The 19,723-nt window shown below is 44.5% G+C and overlaps 1 protein-coding gene across 1 annotated transcript in view; it reads left to right on the top strand.

Moving 5' to 3' along the window:
- The window catches only part of INTS11 (integrator complex subunit 11), a 31,822-nt gene that overhangs the window by 1,300 nt on the left and 10,799 nt on the right, over nucleotides 1-19,723 (top strand). Inside the window, exons 2-12 of the mRNA XM_044275242.1 lie at nucleotides 7,490-7,585; nucleotides 9,920-10,017; nucleotides 10,100-10,173; nucleotides 10,852-11,080; nucleotides 11,308-11,406; nucleotides 12,662-12,696; nucleotides 12,824-12,962; nucleotides 15,602-15,666; nucleotides 15,746-15,935; nucleotides 17,766-17,849; nucleotides 19,614-19,703. Coding sequence (XP_044131177.1) covers nucleotides 7,558-7,585; nucleotides 9,920-10,017; nucleotides 10,100-10,173; nucleotides 10,852-11,080; nucleotides 11,308-11,406; nucleotides 12,662-12,696; nucleotides 12,824-12,962; nucleotides 15,602-15,666; nucleotides 15,746-15,935; nucleotides 17,766-17,849; nucleotides 19,614-19,703 — 1,131 coding nt within the window. The 5' untranslated portion in view covers nucleotides 7,490-7,557. The remainder of the gene's footprint in view (nucleotides 1-7,489; nucleotides 7,586-9,919; nucleotides 10,018-10,099; nucleotides 10,174-10,851; nucleotides 11,081-11,307; nucleotides 11,407-12,661; nucleotides 12,697-12,823; nucleotides 12,963-15,601; nucleotides 15,667-15,745; nucleotides 15,936-17,765; nucleotides 17,850-19,613; nucleotides 19,704-19,723) is intronic.

Genomic DNA, 19,723 nt, shown 5'->3' on the forward strand with positions numbered 1-19,723 from the left:
GACTCCTGCCAGTTGAGGCAGAGTGATCCGGTAAGCAGTTCCGCCGCCGGAACTGCCTGCCGGATCCAACTATCAGCATGCAAACGGACAGCAGTTGTAGACTGATCCGGATGCAGATCCATCTTACTGATGCATTGCAAGAACGGATCCGTTATATATTTTTTTCACATTTTTACCGGTCTGCGCATGTGCAGACCGGAAGGATGGATCCGGCATTGCGGTATTTTTAATGCCGGATCCGGCACTACTCTAAATTAATGCCGGATCCGACATTCCGGCAACTGATCCAGAATTTTGGACGGAGATAATACCAAAGCATGCTGCGGTATTTCCTCCATCCAAAACGCCGTTCAGTGACTGAACAGAAGACATCCTGATGCATCCTGAAGGACTGACTCTCCATTTAGAATGCATTAGGATAAAACTGATCAGTTCTTTTCCGGTATAGAGCCCCTAGGACGGGACTAGGTGCCGGAAAAGAAAAACGCAAGTGTGAAAGTACAATGAAGGGATAAGCTGGACCCGGAGGGGATGTACTGTTCATGTAAATGCAGGGGCCCCTTTAAAGGGAACCTGTCACCTCTACTATGCTACCCCCACTGAGCGTTTCTAAATGTTCATTGTGTTACCCTAAACATATAAATGACACTTTTAATTTCATTTGCAGACTCATTCAGTAAGTATTATGCATTTTTGTACTTCCTGCCTTTTATGCAGATTAACTTAGAAGAGTCATATCTTACTTGTGAGACCAGAGAAGAGTCATATTTTCAAGCTCTGACTCATCTCAGGGTAATTTGCATATGTATCAAATCGTTTTTTTACACACTAAAAGCACACAGAGCTATGGGGACTGGGTATTGCGGATGTGCTAGCGGCCATCTAGCAACCCATATCCTCAGCTCTATACACAAAATCCTGGTGACAGGTTCCCTCCTGACAGGTCTGTTTTAGGCCTCTTTCACACTTGCGTTGTCCGGATCCGGCGTGTAATCCACTTGCCGGAATTACACGCCGGATCCGGAAAAACGCAAGTGTACTGAAAGCATTTGAAGACGGATCCGTCTTCAAAATGCTTTCAGTGTTACTATGGCAGCCAGGACGCTATTAAAGTCCTGGTTGCCATAGTAGTAGTGGGGAGCGGGGGAGCAGCATACTTACAGTCTGTGCGGCTCCCGGGGCGCTCCAGAGTGACGTCAGAGCGCCCCATGCGCATGGATCATGTGATCCATGCGATCACGTCATCCATGCGCCTGGGGCGCCCTGACGTCACTCTGGAGCGCCCCGGGAGCCGCACGGATGGTAAGTATACTGCTCCCCGCTCCCCACTGCACTTTACCATGGCTGCCAGGACTTTAGCGTCCCGGCAGCCATGGTAACCATTCAGAAAAAGCTAAACGTCGCATCCGGCAATGCGCCGAAACGACGTTTAGCTTAAGGCCGGATCCGGATCAATGCCTTTCAATGGGCATTCATTCCGGATCCGGCCTTGCGGCAAGTGTTCCGGATTTTTGGCCGGAGCAAAAAGCGCAGCATGCTGCGCTATTTGCTGCGGCCAAAAAACGTTCCGTTCCGGAACGGAAGACATCCTGATGCATCCTGAAGGACGGACTGTCCATTCAGAATGCATTAGGATAATCCTGATCAGGATTCTTCCGGCATAGAGCCCCGACGACGGAACTCTATGCCGGAAGACAATAACGCAGATGTGAAAGAGCCCTTAGTAAGTACTTGTGTTCCCCATGTAATAATTCTGGAGCCTCTGTTCTTATAATTCTGTGTTGTGCCAGCTGTCAATTTATTAGTAAATTTCTTAAAGGAATAACAGAGGAATGCCATAATACAGAGATATAAGGATAGAGGCTCCAGAACTGTCATTTTGTAGGGGATACAAGTATTTACTAAAATGTCAGGAGAGGCGACCAATCCTGTTTAACTGGTGGGCATACTGGAGGTCACACTCCCCAAAATAAAGCATAAAAAGTTTTTTTCTGGGAGTATCTAAATAGTGAGGGACGGACTTTCGACCCCCCCCCCTACTAGAAATGAGCGAACCGAGCTTCGGATCATAGATCCGAAGTCGATTCATTCAAAAACGTCGATGTTTATACAGTTTTCGTACCAGCTAGTACCAAAGCCTGCTTCGGATTCCTAATTTAAAATGTTCTTTAAAGACGCAGATAGGAATATCGTACTAATTCACCGAAGTCTAGCACAACTTCGGGCGATGCAAATTTTGCCTACACTGAGCTAATACATTTTAATGCTGCAAGGAAACAATGTTAAAAAACGAGTTTTTGAACTAATCTACTTTGGATCTGTAGCTCGATTCGCTCAAGTCTACCCCCTACCGTTGGCTGTTTGAAGAGGCTGCAGCGCTTTTCCTAGACCAGTGACATCACATTCATCGGTAATGCGGCCTAGGCTCAGCTCTGTCTCATTCATGTGTCTGAACTGCAAACCCAAGTGCAGCCACTATACAAGTGGAGTGGAGCGCTGCAGCCTCTTCAAACAGCTGATCGACGGGGGTGCCGGGAGTCAGACCCCCATCCATCAGATATTGATGACCTGTCCTGATGATGGGCCATCCATATTGAGCTCCTGGAAAACCCCTTTAAATGTCCTAACCGTTTTAAAGTTCTGAGGAACCCCTTCAAAGGGTTTATCTCACTTCAGCAAATGGCATTTATCATGTAGAGAAAGTTAATACAAGGCACTTACTAATGTATTGTGATTTTTCCATATTGCCTTTGCTGGCTAGATTCATTTTTCCATCACATTTGTGGGGATTCGCTCTAGTAGTCAGGACTAGAGGACGCAGTATAGAGGCAAAGTGTACAGTTCTTGAATCAAACAGCGGTGTTTATTCACACATTGGTGTATAACAAAATGCAGATAAGGTGCATCACAAAACGCAGGTGGCTTGGTGTTTGTTCACACACAAGGAAAGTCCATAAACAATAAGTCACCTTTTCTCCTGGGTGTTAATTCACACCCTGTTAGCCGTTCAGCCTTATCAAGTCCATAGGCGGCCTGTTCGCCTTTAGAGGGGCCTGAGTCCTCCAGCCCGGCTCAAACCTCAAATCCCCGCACAGCCCTCAGTTCACAGCACACAGACTCCTGAGCTCCACTGTCAGAGGGAGGTAAATCTACACACCTGGCAGTGCTGGCTGTTTTTTATGCCTGGCAAAACCCGGCCTGGAACATGGGGAGTAGTCACCCACCCAGCACTTTGACTACTCCCAGTAAGAGCTGTCCCAGATCAACTATGACAGCCATGCTAAATCCCACGGTGTCAATTAGCACTAGCTGCGGCTGACACATAAAATACCGGCTCTTACTTCACCGAGGCCCGGAACCTCGGTGACACATACTTGCCATCCACGAGGATTCCAGGTACCTTCTTGCATATTATACACTGCTTGTATACAGGGGATATAACCACCCTGCAATCTAGCAGTGGTGGTTGTGCTTGCGCACTATAGAAAAAAAGTGCTGGCCTCTCTGGTGGCTGGGACCGCAGGCGCTTTTTCTTTTAGTGTGCAATCATGACCACCGGTCATGAATTGCAGGGTGGGCGTAACCATGGAAATGAGCAGTGTATAGTGTGATGGAAAAATGAATCTAGCCAGTAAAGGAGACAATATGGACAATCGCTATACATTAGTGCCTTGTATTGACTTGCTGTACATGATAAATGCCAGTTGCTGAAGTGACACAGCCCCTTTAAGGTTGTCTGCGATCCCATAACTGTAGCCATTCCTTTTTTAAGCGACTGGCACAGAGTAATGTGTTCCCATGAACAAAGCCCAAGACCAGCGGAGCATAGATCCCTAGGACGCTGTTAAGTTCAGGTCATTAGGCCCATGATGAGGTCAGGACTTGCAGGCATTATATTGTCAAATAAAAGGGTGTGTCCCCATTTATTTCAGTGCCAATAGGTCAGAAATCGAACAAATATGCCCATTGTGTTTTCTTTTTTTTAATTACTGTTTTCATGATCCCTGCTTGCTGTCAGTGAATTAGAAAATGTATTTTTATCCAGAGGCTGAAAACTCCAACAAACCTCATACTGCTCATCTAATTTTTATGTCCAGTTGTATCCTCTTTACTGCTTTCCTATAAAATGGGTCACCTACGGCCGCTCGTGTTCAGTGCCGAGCTTTACAGCCAGAGAAACTGGTTGAGTGAATGGCAGGAATGAGCTCCCACGCGGCCGCTCGTCTCTTGCACGGTTATTATATTAAGCCTTCTTATAGTCGTCACTAAGCAGAATTGAGTCATCCTCAGTAAGTGTAGGAATGAGGATCTGCAGGTTACTGACACGTGATGTGATTAAAAGGGGAAAGGAGCAAGTAATATCACCAGTGGTGACCAGAAACTTTCCATGTGTCCTATTAGACGGCCTCAGCAAAGAGCGCCCCTACCCTGACAGACTCCACACCCCATGTATTCGGCTCTGTTCACACCTGTGCACTGCTCCTACTTGCCTGAATGCTGCAGTAACCAGACCTGGCTGCTACACAGCGGACGCAGCTATGTGGTGCCAGAGCTTCTGAAAACAGCTGATCGGTGGAGGTTCTAGGAGTTGGACCCCCCACAAATCTGATAAGGATGACCTGTCGTACGGATCGATCAGATAGGTGTGGGTGTTCATGCTGATTTGTTTAGGTGTTGCTTGCAGATTTTAATCCACTTTTGCCGCAATATGCAATGCACCTAAAAGTTGGCAGAAACAGTTGACACGCTGCAAATTTGAGAATCCACATTGCAGATCAATTTCTGCACGGAAAATATGCTCAAAGTGTGCATGAGATTTGGGAAGTCACTTTGCTGGTACTGTATTATACTGCAGCTTTTCTGCTTAAAAATCTCGGCAGAAAAAATGCACATAATCCGGTTATCCGTAATCGGGTGCAGGTAGCCTTATGGAGTTAATATAGTGGAATCAAGAGGCGTTTTCTGCCGTAAGAGATTTTATCTGTGAATTTAAAATTGGCAGAGATGGATAGATAAAGTACCTTGAAAAAGTATTCATACCCCTTGAACGTTTTCCACATTTATTTCACGTTAGACCCACAAACAAGTGTGCTTTATTGCGATTTTATGTGATAGACCAACACAAAGTAGCAAGTATGTGTGAAGTAAAAAGAAATTGATGCATGGTTTTCAAAATTGTTAAGAAATGAAAATCAAGTGTGGCATGCATTTGTATTTAGCCCCCTGTACTCTGATACCCCTAAATAAAATCCAATGTGAACAATTGCCTTTAGAAGTCACCCAATTAGTACAGAGAGTCCACCGGTGTGTAATGCATTCTCAGTATAACTACATCTCTTCTGTGAAGGCCTCAGAGGTTTGTTAGGAAACATTAATGATGAAACAGCATCATGAAAACCAAGGAACACGCCAGACAGGTCAAGGATAAAGTTGTGAAGAAGTATAAAGCAGGGTTAGGTTATTAAAAAATAAATAAATAAAATATCCCAAGCTCTGAACATCTCACAGAGTACTGTTCAATCCACCATCTGAAAATAGAAGGAATATGGCACAGCTGCAAACCTACCAAGATATGGCCGTTTATCTAAACTGACAGCCCAGGTGAGGAGAGCTCTATTTAGATAAGCAGTAAAGAGGGCCACCGTCACTTCAGAAGAGCTGCATACATCCACAGTTCAGGGGGAGAATCTGTCCACAGGACAACTATTAGTCTTGTACTCCACAAATCTTTCTTTATGGAGTGGCAAGAAGAAAGTCATTTTTGAAAACGAGCCATAAGAAGTCCCATTTGCAGTTTTCCACAAGCCATTTAGGGGACACAGCAAACATGTGGAAGATGTTGCTGTGGTCAGATGACACTGAAGTTGATCTTTTTGGCCTAAATGCAAAACACTGTGTGTAGCAGAAAACTAACACTGCACATCGTCCCCCACCATGAACCACGGTGGTGGCAGCATCCTGCTCTGGGGATGCTTTTCTTTAGCAAGGACAGGGAAGCTGGTTAGAGTTGATGAGAAGATGGATGGAGCTAAATACAAGGCAACCCTGGAGGAAAACCTGGTAGAGGCTGCAAAAGACTTGAGACTGGGGTGGAGGTTCACCTTCCAGCAGGACAACAACCCTAAACATACAGCCCGAGCTACAATGGAATGGTTTTGATCAGGCATGCTCAACCTGCGGCTCTCCAGCTGTTGTAAAACTAAAACTCCCACAATGCCCTCCTGCTGTAGGCTGACAGCTGGAGGCTGTTCAGGCCTGCTGGGAGTTGTAGTTTTGCAACAGCTGGAGGGCCGCAGGTTGATTTTAGATCAAAGCATAATCATGTATTAGAATGGCCCAAAGTCCAGACCTAAATCCCATTGAGAATCTGTGGCAAGACTTGAAAATGACTGTTCCCATATGCTGTCCTCTAATCTGACTGAGCTCAAGCTATTTTGCAAAGAAGAATGGGTAAAAATGTCAGCCTCTAGATGTGCAAAGCTGGTAGAGACCTACCCCTAAAGACTGCAGCCAACGGTGGTCCTACAAAGTACTGACTCAGGGGGACAGAATACAAATGCACTACCACACTTTCCAGATTTGTATTTATTAAAGATTTTTAAAACCCGGTCTCATTTTCTTTTCACTTCACACATACCGGCTACTTTGTGTTGTTCTATCGCATGAAATCCCAATAAAAAGCATATTAGTTTGTGAGTGTAACGTGAAAAAAAGGTGGAAAAGTTCAAGGGGTATGAATACTTTTTCAAGGCACTGTAGATAGATAGAATGCTGTAATCCACATTGTGTTCAGGTGTTATGCGTTAATGCGGTGGAATTAAGAGGACTTTTCTGGATTTCGGTTTTTACCTGTGACTAATTGACAGCCTGTCACACGACCCCATCAGTATTTGATCGGTGGGGGGTCCAGCGAGAGGCGCAGCAGTGGTGCACAATGTCCTGCACATACAGCAAGTGTCACATCTGTGATGATTTGTTCCTTTAGAAAGATCCTTCTACGGTTTTTCAATTTTCAATAATGGAAATCTCTGAGCAGTTCCCAAGGCGTTTGGTCACTTTAGGGTCCGTTCACACGTCTGCAATACACCCAGCCGGCACCCCCATATAAATGCCTATTCTTGTCCGCGATTGCGGACAAGAATAGGACATGTTCTATTTTTTTCCGATGCCCCGGACCGGAAGATCGGTGGCGCGCTCCGGAAATGCGGATGTGGACCGCACACGGTGTGCTGTCCGCATTCATTCTTGCCCCACATAGAGAATGAATGGGTCCGCAAATTGCGGAACGGGTGCGGACCCATTATTACGGACGTATGAATGGAGCCTTATAGAGCTGTTTCATACAAGAATTCAGTGCTGAGCTGAGATCATAGACCCACCACATGTATCTCTGACGATGAGGCTACCCCCCAGTTATATACTGAAGTTGTCTGCACCTCATCCCCACCTACATGACATAATGTCTAATGTTTTTATTTTTCTCTTACAGGGAGAAAAATGGGATCCCTTTAACTTGTTTCACTTGTAAATTATTTGCTGAAGATTCCAGATCTAAAGATGCCAGAAATTAAGGTTACCCCGCTTGGTAAGAATCTTAAGTCAGTGTAACCTCCTGAATATGTCTTTATATATTGTGTGATTTTTGTGTGTCTGCAGCCACCACTAGGGGGAGCTTACTATATGCCGTGTAATAACAGAGCATATAGAGGCCCTCATGACCCCGACCTCTCTGATATGTGTATGGAGTGCGTCTGACTATAAGAACACAAGACAATATGGCCCAAAAGGTGGGAGAACAGTCAGACATGAAGGTGAATTTCTCTCTCTGTCTGCTGGACATTGGCATACGTCGCCCATAGGCATTCATTAGACGAGCTGTCTTTCTTGTTATGGGATGCCTCTGCATAGAAAAGTCATCGACTAAGCTTTTCTACACAATAGAAAATAGATACAGTGATGATGTACACTGGCCCCGCGGAAGTGCAGAAACACACTGTTGGGTGATTGGGGGACTGTGGTAATGTGCACTGCATAGAGGAAAGGCACAATACCGAGTTATAAGGAAAAATGCTCCACAATCGTTGTTAAACGGGTAGTACAGGTATTTACTCCTCTGCAACAAAGGGTATAAGCTATTTTTATTAATTCTAATCCAAGTACTGTAGGAAGCATGCCCTCTGTATATTGATACCCCCTGTTACCCCCATGATTACACCTGAATGTATAAGGCTAGGTCTACACGACGACATTTGTCACGCAACAATAAGTCGCACGACAGATAGGGCACAACTACACGACGACATTTGTAGCGCAACATTTTGTTGCACCAATGTTGCGCGACAATAATGGCAGTCTATGGTGTCGCACTGCAACATGCTGCAACTGTGACGCAACAGTCGCAGAAAATCCATTTGAGATTGATTTTTCTGCGACTGTTGCGTCGCAGTATGTTGCAGTGCGACACCATAGACTGCCATTATAAAAATTGTTGCGCGACATTAGTTCAACAAAATGTCGCGTGACAAATGTCGTGGTGTAGACTTGGCCTTAGAGGGAACCTGTCAGCAGGATATCACCAAGAACCCCAAGTTTCTGCTCATGTTGTCGCCCGATATGTTTCTTCTGATTTCTGAAAATACTCTCTATTCCCTGCTTTCATTGTGTGTCAATGAGCCACGTGCGGCATGAGGTCAGGCTTGCCGCACCCAAAACTTGACCCTTTTCTGATTTACATTTCCTAGCGGCGGCATCTCAGGAGGCCAGGGGAGGACGTTGAAGAACGTCATCTAGGACAACATGTGTAGATTATTAAAGGAGAGGTGTCACTAATATAAATGTACCCAACAGATATCACTGTTATGTCACGTTCCCCAAATCCCACCATTTATCAGAACCGCCTTATTCTGCAGTTATCAGCTCCCATTACTCCCTGCGGTAAATCATTTTGGATATCAGTTATGTCCTGTAGAGGAGCCTTGTAATACAGGACGCACATGCTCTCTTCAGGGATCACTCCTCTGTGTAGTGTCGGTTGTGGATGGATAGCAGAAGGTGTAGATAGATGTAAGGGTGGCACCACCAGGGTAGGGGGCGGACAGGTGGCAGATTGGACACCACTTTTCTTCAGTAATGGAGTCTAGAAGTCTGGGTTGTGCAGTCACTATCAGTCTGGGGACATCTCTACAAACCGATCTCCCCTCAGCTTCCAACTGCCCCCTCTCAGTGCTAACAGTCCAGCCGCTCTCCTGTAGCTGTGCTGTCTCTAACCCTGCTCTCGGTCTCCTCTCTCTCTAGAAGCCGCTCTCCTGTAGCTGGGCTGTCTCTAACCCTGCTCTCGCTCGCTCGCTCTCCCGCTCTCCTTTAGCTGTGCTGTTTCTAACCCTGCTCTCGGTGTGTCTCTCTCTATCTATCTATCTATCTATCTATCTATCTAATCTCTGTCTCTATCACAGTCTTTCGGGACTCTCTTCTCATATCTCTCCATAACAGTCCCTCCTCCCTGTCTGCACCAGACTCCGCCTCCTCCTTTATAGCCCCTCCTACTATGTCTCACACAGTCTGTCTGAGCATGCTCAGTGACATACAGTAATATACTCATTCTACATAGATAACTGAAAACCGACCTCCGGTACCTTAAGAGCACGGGGGTATACAAATACTAGGGCAGGCTGTAATATATACTGCAGACATGTTCACCCCTCTTACAGGTAGGTCATCAGTGTCAGATTGGGGGTCAGACACCCTGCACCCCTATTGATCAGCTTTCTTTGGCAGTCTCTGACCCGAGCTGGAAGCCCCGTGTCTGCGGTCTGGCCATGTTGGCGTACTACAGTTGCGCTCCCGTTTTCTTGCCGCTGGTGCGCCAGGCCTCTTCACTGGTGATACAGTAACACACTCTGATGATGGCGCTGTTTTCTAGGGGCCGGTCAGGACGTCGGGCGCAGCTGCATCTTGGTTTCTATAGGAGGAAAGAACGTGATGCTGGATTGTGGGATGCACATGGGATACAACGATGACGTGAGTCTTGCTGCGGGATGTCTGGGGTGCAGTAGGCTTTGTGGTACTTGTAGTACTTACATTCTCCTTTTATTTGTAACAGCGACGGTTCCCAGACTTTTCCTATATTACACAGAATGGACGTCTGACTGAGTTCCTGGATTGTGTTATCATCAGGTAACTAAACTGAGATCCCCGGGATCGGGGGATGGGAATTACTGGCAGATTTAACAACGCCCATAGCAACCAACTAGTCATCAGAGCAGCTTCCTGACAGATCAACTGTGAGGGGGCATTCACACGACCACTTCCGTCTTGCGGTCCGCAAATCGCAGATCCACAAAACAAAGATACTGGCCGTGTGCATCCCACTTTTTCCCCTTCGGCAGTTCCCAGACTATGTAATAACTGACTATTCTAGTCCACCAAACGGGTTGGAATAAGACATGTTCTATTTTTTTATTTTATTTTTTTGTTTTTGGGGCCGCGGAACGGACATATGGATACTGAAATGAATGGCTCCATGTCCGATCCGCACCGGAAATACGGTCATGTGAATGAACCCTAAAGCAGAGTGCAGTAGCCTGCGATTGATTGCACTGAAACTGAAAGCTGTAGAAGAACTACTGTTGATAATTTTTAATAGAGCCCTATTGAAAAAAAATATTTTTGGGCCCAAAATTAGTAAAATTCATTAATATTTTTTTTTTCCCCCCCAAATCAAATAAAACAGTTAAAACATTTATTTTTCGCAGCTCTGATAAAGTATCACATTGGTTCAGAAATCCCAGAAGCTGTTTTATCCATCCATGATGTGGTGGACTGTATGGTAGCTGATGTTGTCTTCTTCTCCAGCCACTTTCACCTGGACCATTGTGGAGCGCTGCCGTACATGAGTGAGATGGTTGGGTTTGATGGACCCATTTACATGACTCACCCTACTAAAGCCATCTGCCCCATCCTGCTTGAAGACTACAGGAAGATCACCGTGGACAAGAAAGGGGAAACCAACTTTTTTACTTCACAGATGATTAAAGATTGCATGAAGAAAGTCGTGGCCGTGAACCTTCATCAAACCGTGCAGGTAGGGTACCCGGGACAAGACTGGAACTGAGAGAGCAATTGGTGCTGATGGCCCATGCACTGATGTCCTGTTGGGTTGTGCCATCAACCACTTGGTATAGGCAGTGATGCAGTGTAAAGCATGGGGAAGGGGCATATTTATCACAAATATTGAGTCTTTCTGTCTCTGAATGATGAAGTATGATATCTGTTGAGCAAATGTACATAATGATTTTTTTTTTTTTTTAGGTTGATGATGAACTAGAAATTAAGGCCTACTATGCAGGCCATGTTTTGGGAGCAGCCATGTTTCAGATTAAAGTGGGCTCAGAATCCGTTGTATATACTGTGAGTATACAGTGCCGTAGACAGACACACAACTTAGCTCCAGTCTTAAAATTAGCCGTTCTATGCTGCTTTCACCTTACAAAATGCAAATTAGCAGAGCCTCCTCTGTACAGACCCCGAGCCAGCAGATGATGGGAACTCAGGGCTAGGAAGAAGCAGAGTTCTCAGTGTAGAATGGGTTACTGGTGGAGCAAGGCGAGTGAATATCTGTATTTTACCTATATGGAAATGGATAAGTGTTAAAAACAAAACAAAAACATTTCCTGCTCTGCGATGTGTGCAGCTAGTAGATGGGAGGAGGTGATGGCAGCCGTCAGGTGGCAATGCAGGATCTGAGAGGACAGTTCTGGCCACTTATCCGTGTGACGTCCATGTTGCATCATTTTTTTTTTTTTTAATAATGCCTGTCCTTGTCCGCAAAACGGACAAGAATAGGACATGTTCTATTTATTTTTTTGCTGAATTTTTTTGCAGAATGGACATACTGATACGGAAATTGAGTAATTTCCATTTTTTTTCATGCCCCATTGAAGTGAATGATTCGCATAAGGACCTGTAAAAAAAATAGAACGGAAACGGGGAAAGAAAATAAGTTTGTGTGCATAAGTCCTAAAGGGGTTGTCTCACTTCAGCAAATGGCATTTAACATGTAGAGAAAGTTAATAAAAGGCACTTACTAATGTATTGTGATTGTCCATATTGCCTCCTTTGCTGGCTGGATTCACACTGCCCGTTTCCATGGGTACAACCACACTGCAATCCAACAAAGGTGGCCGTGCTTGCACATTATAGGAAAAAGCATCGGCCCCTCTGGTGGTCGGGACTGTGGGAGGGGGCCGTAGGAACGGATGCACAGCAGCTCCCGTCCTGGCTTCCTTGTATCTGCGCTGCAGCGGTGGCCATAACCCCTGGATATGAGTGGTGATGGAAAAATTAATCAAGCCAGCAAAGGAAGCAATATGGACAATCACAATACATTAGTAAGTGCCTTGTATTAACTTTCTCTACATGATAAATGTCATTTGCTGAAGTGAGACAACCCCTTTAACCTTTGGAAGTTACAATCAGTCTTGATCATGGCGCTTGTTGGTGAGGCTCCCTCTGTTTGCCCTCCCCCAGCTGGCACTGATGGCATTTTATCAGATACGTAGGTGCCCGTACTGGATCTTAAGAGTCCGCTGCTAGATCAGGCACAAGGATAACTCTGAATCTCGTTTATATAGTCACTGTTCTCATATTTATTTCTTTTTTCTAGGGTGATTACAATATGACTCCAGATCGGCATTTGGGGTAGGAGCTTTACTACATACTAATCATCTCTGGGGTTGGGGATATCGTGTTCATATTCTATGTGCCAAGAGAAGAAGGATGTATCATTCGTGGCACATTTGTATAATGGTTGTTACATCTGTTTCAGAGCTGCATGGATTGACAAATGTCGCCCGGATCTACTCATTACTGAATCCACCTATGCGACAACTATCAGAGATTCGAAGCGCTGTCGTGAGCGAGACTTCCTAAAGAAGGTCCACGAGACCGTAGAAAAGGGTGGAAAGGTAAAAATGGCATCTTATTCTTCTTCCTCAGTCTGGAATGTGCTTTCAAGTTATGATGATGCTATTGTTACCATGGTAACCAGTAGGACCATGGTACATGGTATAACACTCGGGGTTTGGCTGAGGATCAGAAAGAGCAATTACAACATTTACTAAATGCTGATTATGGCGACTTGTATAGAGATGAATTTAGAGCGAGGTTACTTGGCAGCCGCACATTGCAGGGCCAGAGGTGGCAGTGTACCTCTGCCTACATCACAACGGGGAAAGTCAGTGGGGTCGCATTGCGACCTGACAAGTGCATTTCATCGAGCAGGTTTGGATTTTTCTCAGTCTGGGCAACTTGCGGGTAGAAGCGCCATCCCATTCACTTCTACTAGTTGCAAGGCAGGCTCATGTAATGTGTGTTGTGGCCAAAGTTGCATTGTAGGCCGAAAAAAGACATTTGTCCATCCAGTTCGGCCTGTTATCCTGCAAGTGTTAATCCAGAGGAAGGCAAAAAAACCCTGTGAGGTAGAAGCCAATTTTCCTCACTTTAGGGGAATAAAAATTCCTTCCCGTCTCCAATCAGGCAATCAGAATAACTCCCTGGATCAACGACCTCTCTCTAGTAGCTATAGCCTGTAATATTATTACGCTCCAGAAATCCATCCAGGCCCCTCTTGAATTCCTTTATTGTACTCACCATCACCACCTCCTCAGGCAGAGAGTTCCATAGTCTCACTGCTCTTACCGTAAAGAATCCTCTTCTATGTTTGTGTACAAACCTTCTTTCCTCCAGACGCAGAGGATGTCCCCTCGTCACAGTCCTGGGGATAAACAGATGATGAGATAGATCTCTGTACTGACCCCTGATATATTTATACATAGTAATTAGATCTCCTCTCAGTTGTCTTTTTTCTAAAGTGAATAACCCTAATTTTGATAATCTTTCAGGGTACTGTAGTTGCCCCATTCCAGTTATTACTTTAGTTGCCCTCCTCTGGACCCTCTCCAGCTCTGCTATGTCTGCCTTGTTTACTGGAGCCCAGAACTGTACACAGTACTCCATGTGTGGTCTGAATAATGATTTGTAAAGTGGTAGGACTATGTTCTCATCACGGGCATCTATGCCCCTTTTGATGCAACCCATTATCTTATTGGCCTTGGCAGCAGCTGCCTGACACTGTTTTTTGCAGCTTAGTTTGCTGTTTATTAAAATTCCTAGGTCCTTTTCCATGTCAGTGTTACCGAGTGTTTTACAATTTAGTATGTACGGATGACTTGCATTATTCCTTCCCATGTGCATAACTTTACATTCGTCAGTGTTAAACCTCATCTGCCACTTATCTGCCCAAGCCTCCAATCTAGGTCTCATGCACAAAACTGTATCCGTTTTGTGGTCTGCAAATCTCGCATCAACAAAATACAGATGCTGTCCGTATTGCATCTACATTTTTATGTGGACCCGTTGATTTTAGTGGGTCCGCATTTTGCGGACAAGTATGGGACATATGGATGCGGAAAGCACACATCAAATGTCCACAAAATGCAGATCACGAACCCTTCGAAAACAATGGGTCTGCAAATAAAATGTGGATGCAACATGGACTGTTTCTATATTTCACAATTTTCAGACCGCAAAATGGACAGAGTCATGTGCATGGGGCCTTCAAGAGGTTTTAATAACCACCCTCCCCTCCCTATGATAGCTTTGCTAAAGGGAAGTGGGTTTTAGTGCTCTTCACACGGTGCCCCCTCAGGCCATGTTTGGGTCCTGTGGTGACGTAAACAGTATAAGTGCTGGGAGGCGTGTATATCCTACCCAGATACCTCAGCTGGGTGAGAACTGAAATCCAGAAAGCTGCAGTAGTTTCAGGTGTAGTTTGCTGAGACCGTTTTGTCTAGATGTTGTTCTGGGCTTGATTTCATGTGGACTGGGGGATAGGTTTGGTAGTGGGATCTGCCAGTCCGCACCCTTCCACTACATGTATTGTCTTTTGCCTGAGGTGATAGCAGATGAGGCCTGCTGCTGTAATCAAGGAGGGATAAAACAACCCTCTGTGTATGACTTGGGGAGAGAAGGGCTGAGGGGCCACAAGGGGAAGTTTGGGGGGCCCAGCGACACTAATGGAAAGAGGGTCGCATGGTCTGAGTCGGGAGGACTTCTGGACCATCTCCCTCCAAGGGTACTGGTCTGGTCACAGCCTGGAGGCTGCTGGACTGTATATGGCTGAGAAAGCCAGATCTAATCCCGTGTGTGAACGGTGCTCCTATAGGTGAGGTAGAGACAACACGTGTATTAGGTAGAGCCCAGACGGGCAGGTGTTTATTTTCGATGTTTGTGTGTGATGGTGCTGAAGGGCCAAAATAAAGCACCTTTTGGACTTGAACCCCAGTTGTCAGAGGAGAAGTCTGTTATTGCGACCCACGTGAGAGGGCAATCCCTTACAGTCCCTAAAAAGAAAGTGAGCAGTGCCAGAGGGACTCTTAGGCAAATAGAGCTCTTGAAGGTGGCTGCAGCGCCCATCATTGTAGAATTTTAGAGACTGGTTGGCATCTTTGTGGTCTGCATTTATGGCATATCCTATTCATAAATGTGGTAGGAAAACCTCTACCACCAAATAATACATTTGTCTCAACCTTTTCTCTTTCGACAGGTTCTCATTCCTGTTTTTGCACTGGGAAGAGCTCAGGAACTCTGCATCTTACTGGAAACATTCTGGTAATATTGCGTTGCGTGCCATTGTAACTTTAATTACAATTGATAGAATTTGCATATTAAAGTGATTGCTGTACCTCAGGGAGCGGATGAATCTGAAAGCCCCAATTTACTTCTCCACGGGTCTAACCGAGAAGGCAAACCACTACTACAAGCTCTTCATCACCTGGACGAACCAGAAGATCAGGAAGACCTTCGTACAGAGGAACATGTTTGAGTTCAAGCACATCAAGGCCTTCGACAGAGCTTTTGCAGATAATCCTGGTCCAATGGTAAGAATATAAATGGGAGGGTATCTATATCAGTAATGTATGTGGAATAATGTATATTCTGCTGGTAAAACCGTCCTCAGATGCAGAGCTGTCTGCTGCATGTATAAAGGGACCGTGCAGAACCCTGGCTGCTGATTTAGGACAGATGACTGCAGTATGTCAAGGGGGTTTATTTTCGATGTGAATAAAGCTCATTAGGTAAACTTTCTATTATATTGTATGTTTTAGTTTCTCATCAAGTTTGAGATTTCTGCTTGCTGTCAGTAAATGGAAAGCTAATTTTTACCTCCAGAGACTAAAAACCCCTGAATGTCCAGCTGACAGTGATGCACAGCTTGAGCATAAGGGCAGATATGCTGGTATACCATGCTGCCCTGTGTAAGGGCTGCCTAGTATATGTACTTCCACTATTAACCCAGACAGCATAAAAAATGTTATGCCTTTTACCTCAATAGGAAAGAAAAACCAACGAACCAACACCTCCATAGTATGTAAATTTGAGAGCGCAGGTGCACGCTACCTTGGCGGAAACACAATGGAATTAGAACTACAAGTAACAGCACACTGCTCGTCAATTGCACAAAGATATAAGCAAATACTGAATGAAAAATAAGCTGCTTGGTGGCCATACTTACTGCAAGGGCAGTTGGAAGCTCTTTGCGCATATAATTGATCAAAAATAGGCCGGGCCCATCTACCGCCCATTTACCATGTGCTTTTAATTAGAAAGATTATATAGCTGTATTCTACTTTGCCCATATCGCAGGCTGATAGCCTAGAAGAGGCATGTATATCATATAGCTGGGTCCTACTTTGCCCAGAAGGTAGGCTGTAAGCCCAGTAGAGGCATGTGTTAGAGTAGGCCCGTCTGATGGAAGCCACCTTGTCGTTCAGTAGATGGGCCCTTATTTTTGATCAATTATATGCGCAAAGAGCTTCCAACTGCCCTTGCAGTAAGTATGGCCACCAAGCAGCTTATTTTTCATTCAGTATTTGCTTATATCTTTGTGCAATTGACTAGCAGTGTGCTGTTACTTGTAGTTCTACTAATCAGAGAATACCTCGTCAGTAGAGATGAGCACATTTCCGCTTATCAAATTCGTTCACACTTCGTTTGGTGGTAAAAGGTGAATTGTGTTATGGATTCCGTTACCACGTACCATAAAGCAATTCTATGATAGAATGCATAACGGAATACCTTGAGGCATTCCGTTATTCATTCCATCATGATAGAAGTCAATGGGCTGCAAAACGGATCCGTCCCGTTTCTGTTCTGCAGGAGAGGACTCCCCAGCAAAATGGAAATGGAATGGATCCATTTTGCAGCCCATTTTGCCATTACACCTTGAGGCTCTGCTCTCTCTGCAACTGCCGCGCCCTCTGCACTTTAATTAACACGGCCAGGAGTGATGACATTTTCACTGCCTGGTCCTGTCAATCAGTGCAGAGGGCGCGGCTGTTGCAGAGAGAGCAGAGCCTCAAGGTGTAATGGCAACCCCCCCCCGTTGTTCCTAGAGGCTCATTTGCATATATTAAAGCATCATTTTTCTCAGCAATGTGGACACATATAAACATGGGACCAACACAGATGTCTTCAGCTGCCAAGTGCACATGGAACAGGTCAGCCGGTTTCATAGGTACAAAAATCTGCTGACAGATGCCCTTTAATACACCGTAGATAGTAACGTGGAAAAAAATGTTTAACATAAAAATTTGATTTAAACAATGTAATTTTCTGATTTACACATTCCCTTTAAAAAAAAAAAAATAGGAACTTTACTTATGTGGAGTGAGCTTCTTCATAATGTCTTTCCACTTTGTGATTTGCAGGTGGTGTTTGCTACTCCAGGAATGTTGCACGCTGGGCAGTCCTTGCAGATTTTCCGCAAGTGGGCAGGGAATGAAAAGAATATGGTGAGATCTACTTTCTGGAGCGATAAACAGTAATTCTAATACTTTTATGTTAGAAAATGAGATTTGTAGACACGGACACAGTTATAGCAGATCTGTCCGCTTGATATGCTGTCCTATGTAAGGGCAGCATATTACAGCTACCGGTCCGTTACTACAAGTAGACAAAATGCAACAAACGAATAATAAAATACGTTTAATGGTGTTTGGCTAATGGCAGCCATGAAAGAATACAGTGGAGTGATAATTAGGAATCTGTTATAGTCCGGAGGAGAACTCTTCTTCTGCCACTTTCTTTGCAGTGACCGTCTCCACTCAATCATTGGCTGAAGGCCTTGGGCTGACAGCAGGTATTAGTAACAAAATGTTTGTTCCCGATAATTGCCTGCTCATCAGAGGAGGTGCAGGCTGCATTTCTGTGCAACAATCAATTCCTCTGTGTGGGGAGGATCGATTACTCATCCCCATAGGAAATCATTGCTTCTGGGTAGCACGATCTACTACCCAAAAACAATGAAGTAGGTGACCATATATGCTTCCCCCTGATGAACATGCATTTGCTTCTGCATGCGGTGATTGGAGGCACCTTGACACAGGCCAGTTATCCAGAACAAGCTTTCCTAGAAATGCCCCTTCTCACTCTATAATTGCCCCAATCATTGGCCCATGTAGTGGGGCCTTTAGGGTCACATTTCTGTGTTAACGAGAACCTGTAAGCACAGAGACCAACACAGGACCTGAGAAGCCTTGCAACAGGAGTGGTGGGGAATTGGAAAGGTGAGTATTACTTCTTTGTATTTTAAAGGCTATGAACACCTTCGGGGAGCAGTCGTTTCTGATTGCATTTTACTCATTTTGGGCTAAAAATTATTTTTTGAAGTTGGTTTTTGTTACAGAAATTTTCAACAGTTTTTGTCCTACAGGATTAAGTTTCAGCCTATTTTCAAAGTATGTTGCTTTCCATTATACACTGAAGCCATCAGGATGCTGCTCTGAGTGCGCAATGTTTAGCCCTTATGTCTGAATTCTTGACTGCTCATAAACACACTCTTTATGGCTAAATTCTTATCAAACTGATACGAATATGGCTTAAATGAGTGTTTATGAGCTGTCAGGAGTTTGGAGATATGGCGCTAAACATCAAGTTGTCAGAGCAAGTACACAGAGCTATGGGTACAGGGTATTGCAGATGTGCTAGCGGCCATCTAGCAACCCATGTCCTCAGCTCTATACACAAAATCCCGGTGACAGGTTCCCTTTAACACTGTACGATAAAAACTGTTGAAAATCTTTAATAAAGACCAATAAAAAAAAAAACGTTTGCCCCAAATTGGTAGAATGCAATCGTAACAATAGACCCCGAAGATATTCATAACCTTTAAAGTATTTTTTATAAATGGCCAGAATTAAACCTTTTTAATTGTGAGACATATGACAATAGTGTCCTTTTAGCATGCACTTACATGGTATACATGAGAATACCGCAGAATCAGCTGTATTGAAAAGCACAGACTACTTTTCAATACAACTATATACATATAAAAAAAAAAAAAAAAAAAAAAGATATATATTTATATATCATGGTATATTTTATTTTTTTAATGGGAGTTTGAACTTTTTGAACGCTAGTCAATATGAGATCGTACAAAGTATTGCTGTATGTGCACTTAGATGGTCCATTGATCAGTGTTGCTGATATACTAATCCATCTTATGGACTTGTATTGTACAATGCACATTAATCAGATTGTCATTGTTATTTGTACAGGTGATTATGCCCGGTTACTGCGTACAGGGCACAGTGGGACACAAGATCTTAAGTGGTCAACGTAAACTAGAGATGGAGGGGAGACAGACAGTAGGTGTCCAGTCCTTTTA

The sequence above is a fragment of the Bufo gargarizans genome, unplaced genomic scaffold (genome assembly GCF_014858855.1).
Source record: "Bufo gargarizans isolate SCDJY-AF-19 unplaced genomic scaffold, ASM1485885v1 original_scaffold_993_pilon, whole genome shotgun sequence".
In the NCBI taxonomy this organism is placed as follows: domain Eukaryota; kingdom Metazoa; phylum Chordata; class Amphibia; order Anura; family Bufonidae; genus Bufo; species Bufo gargarizans.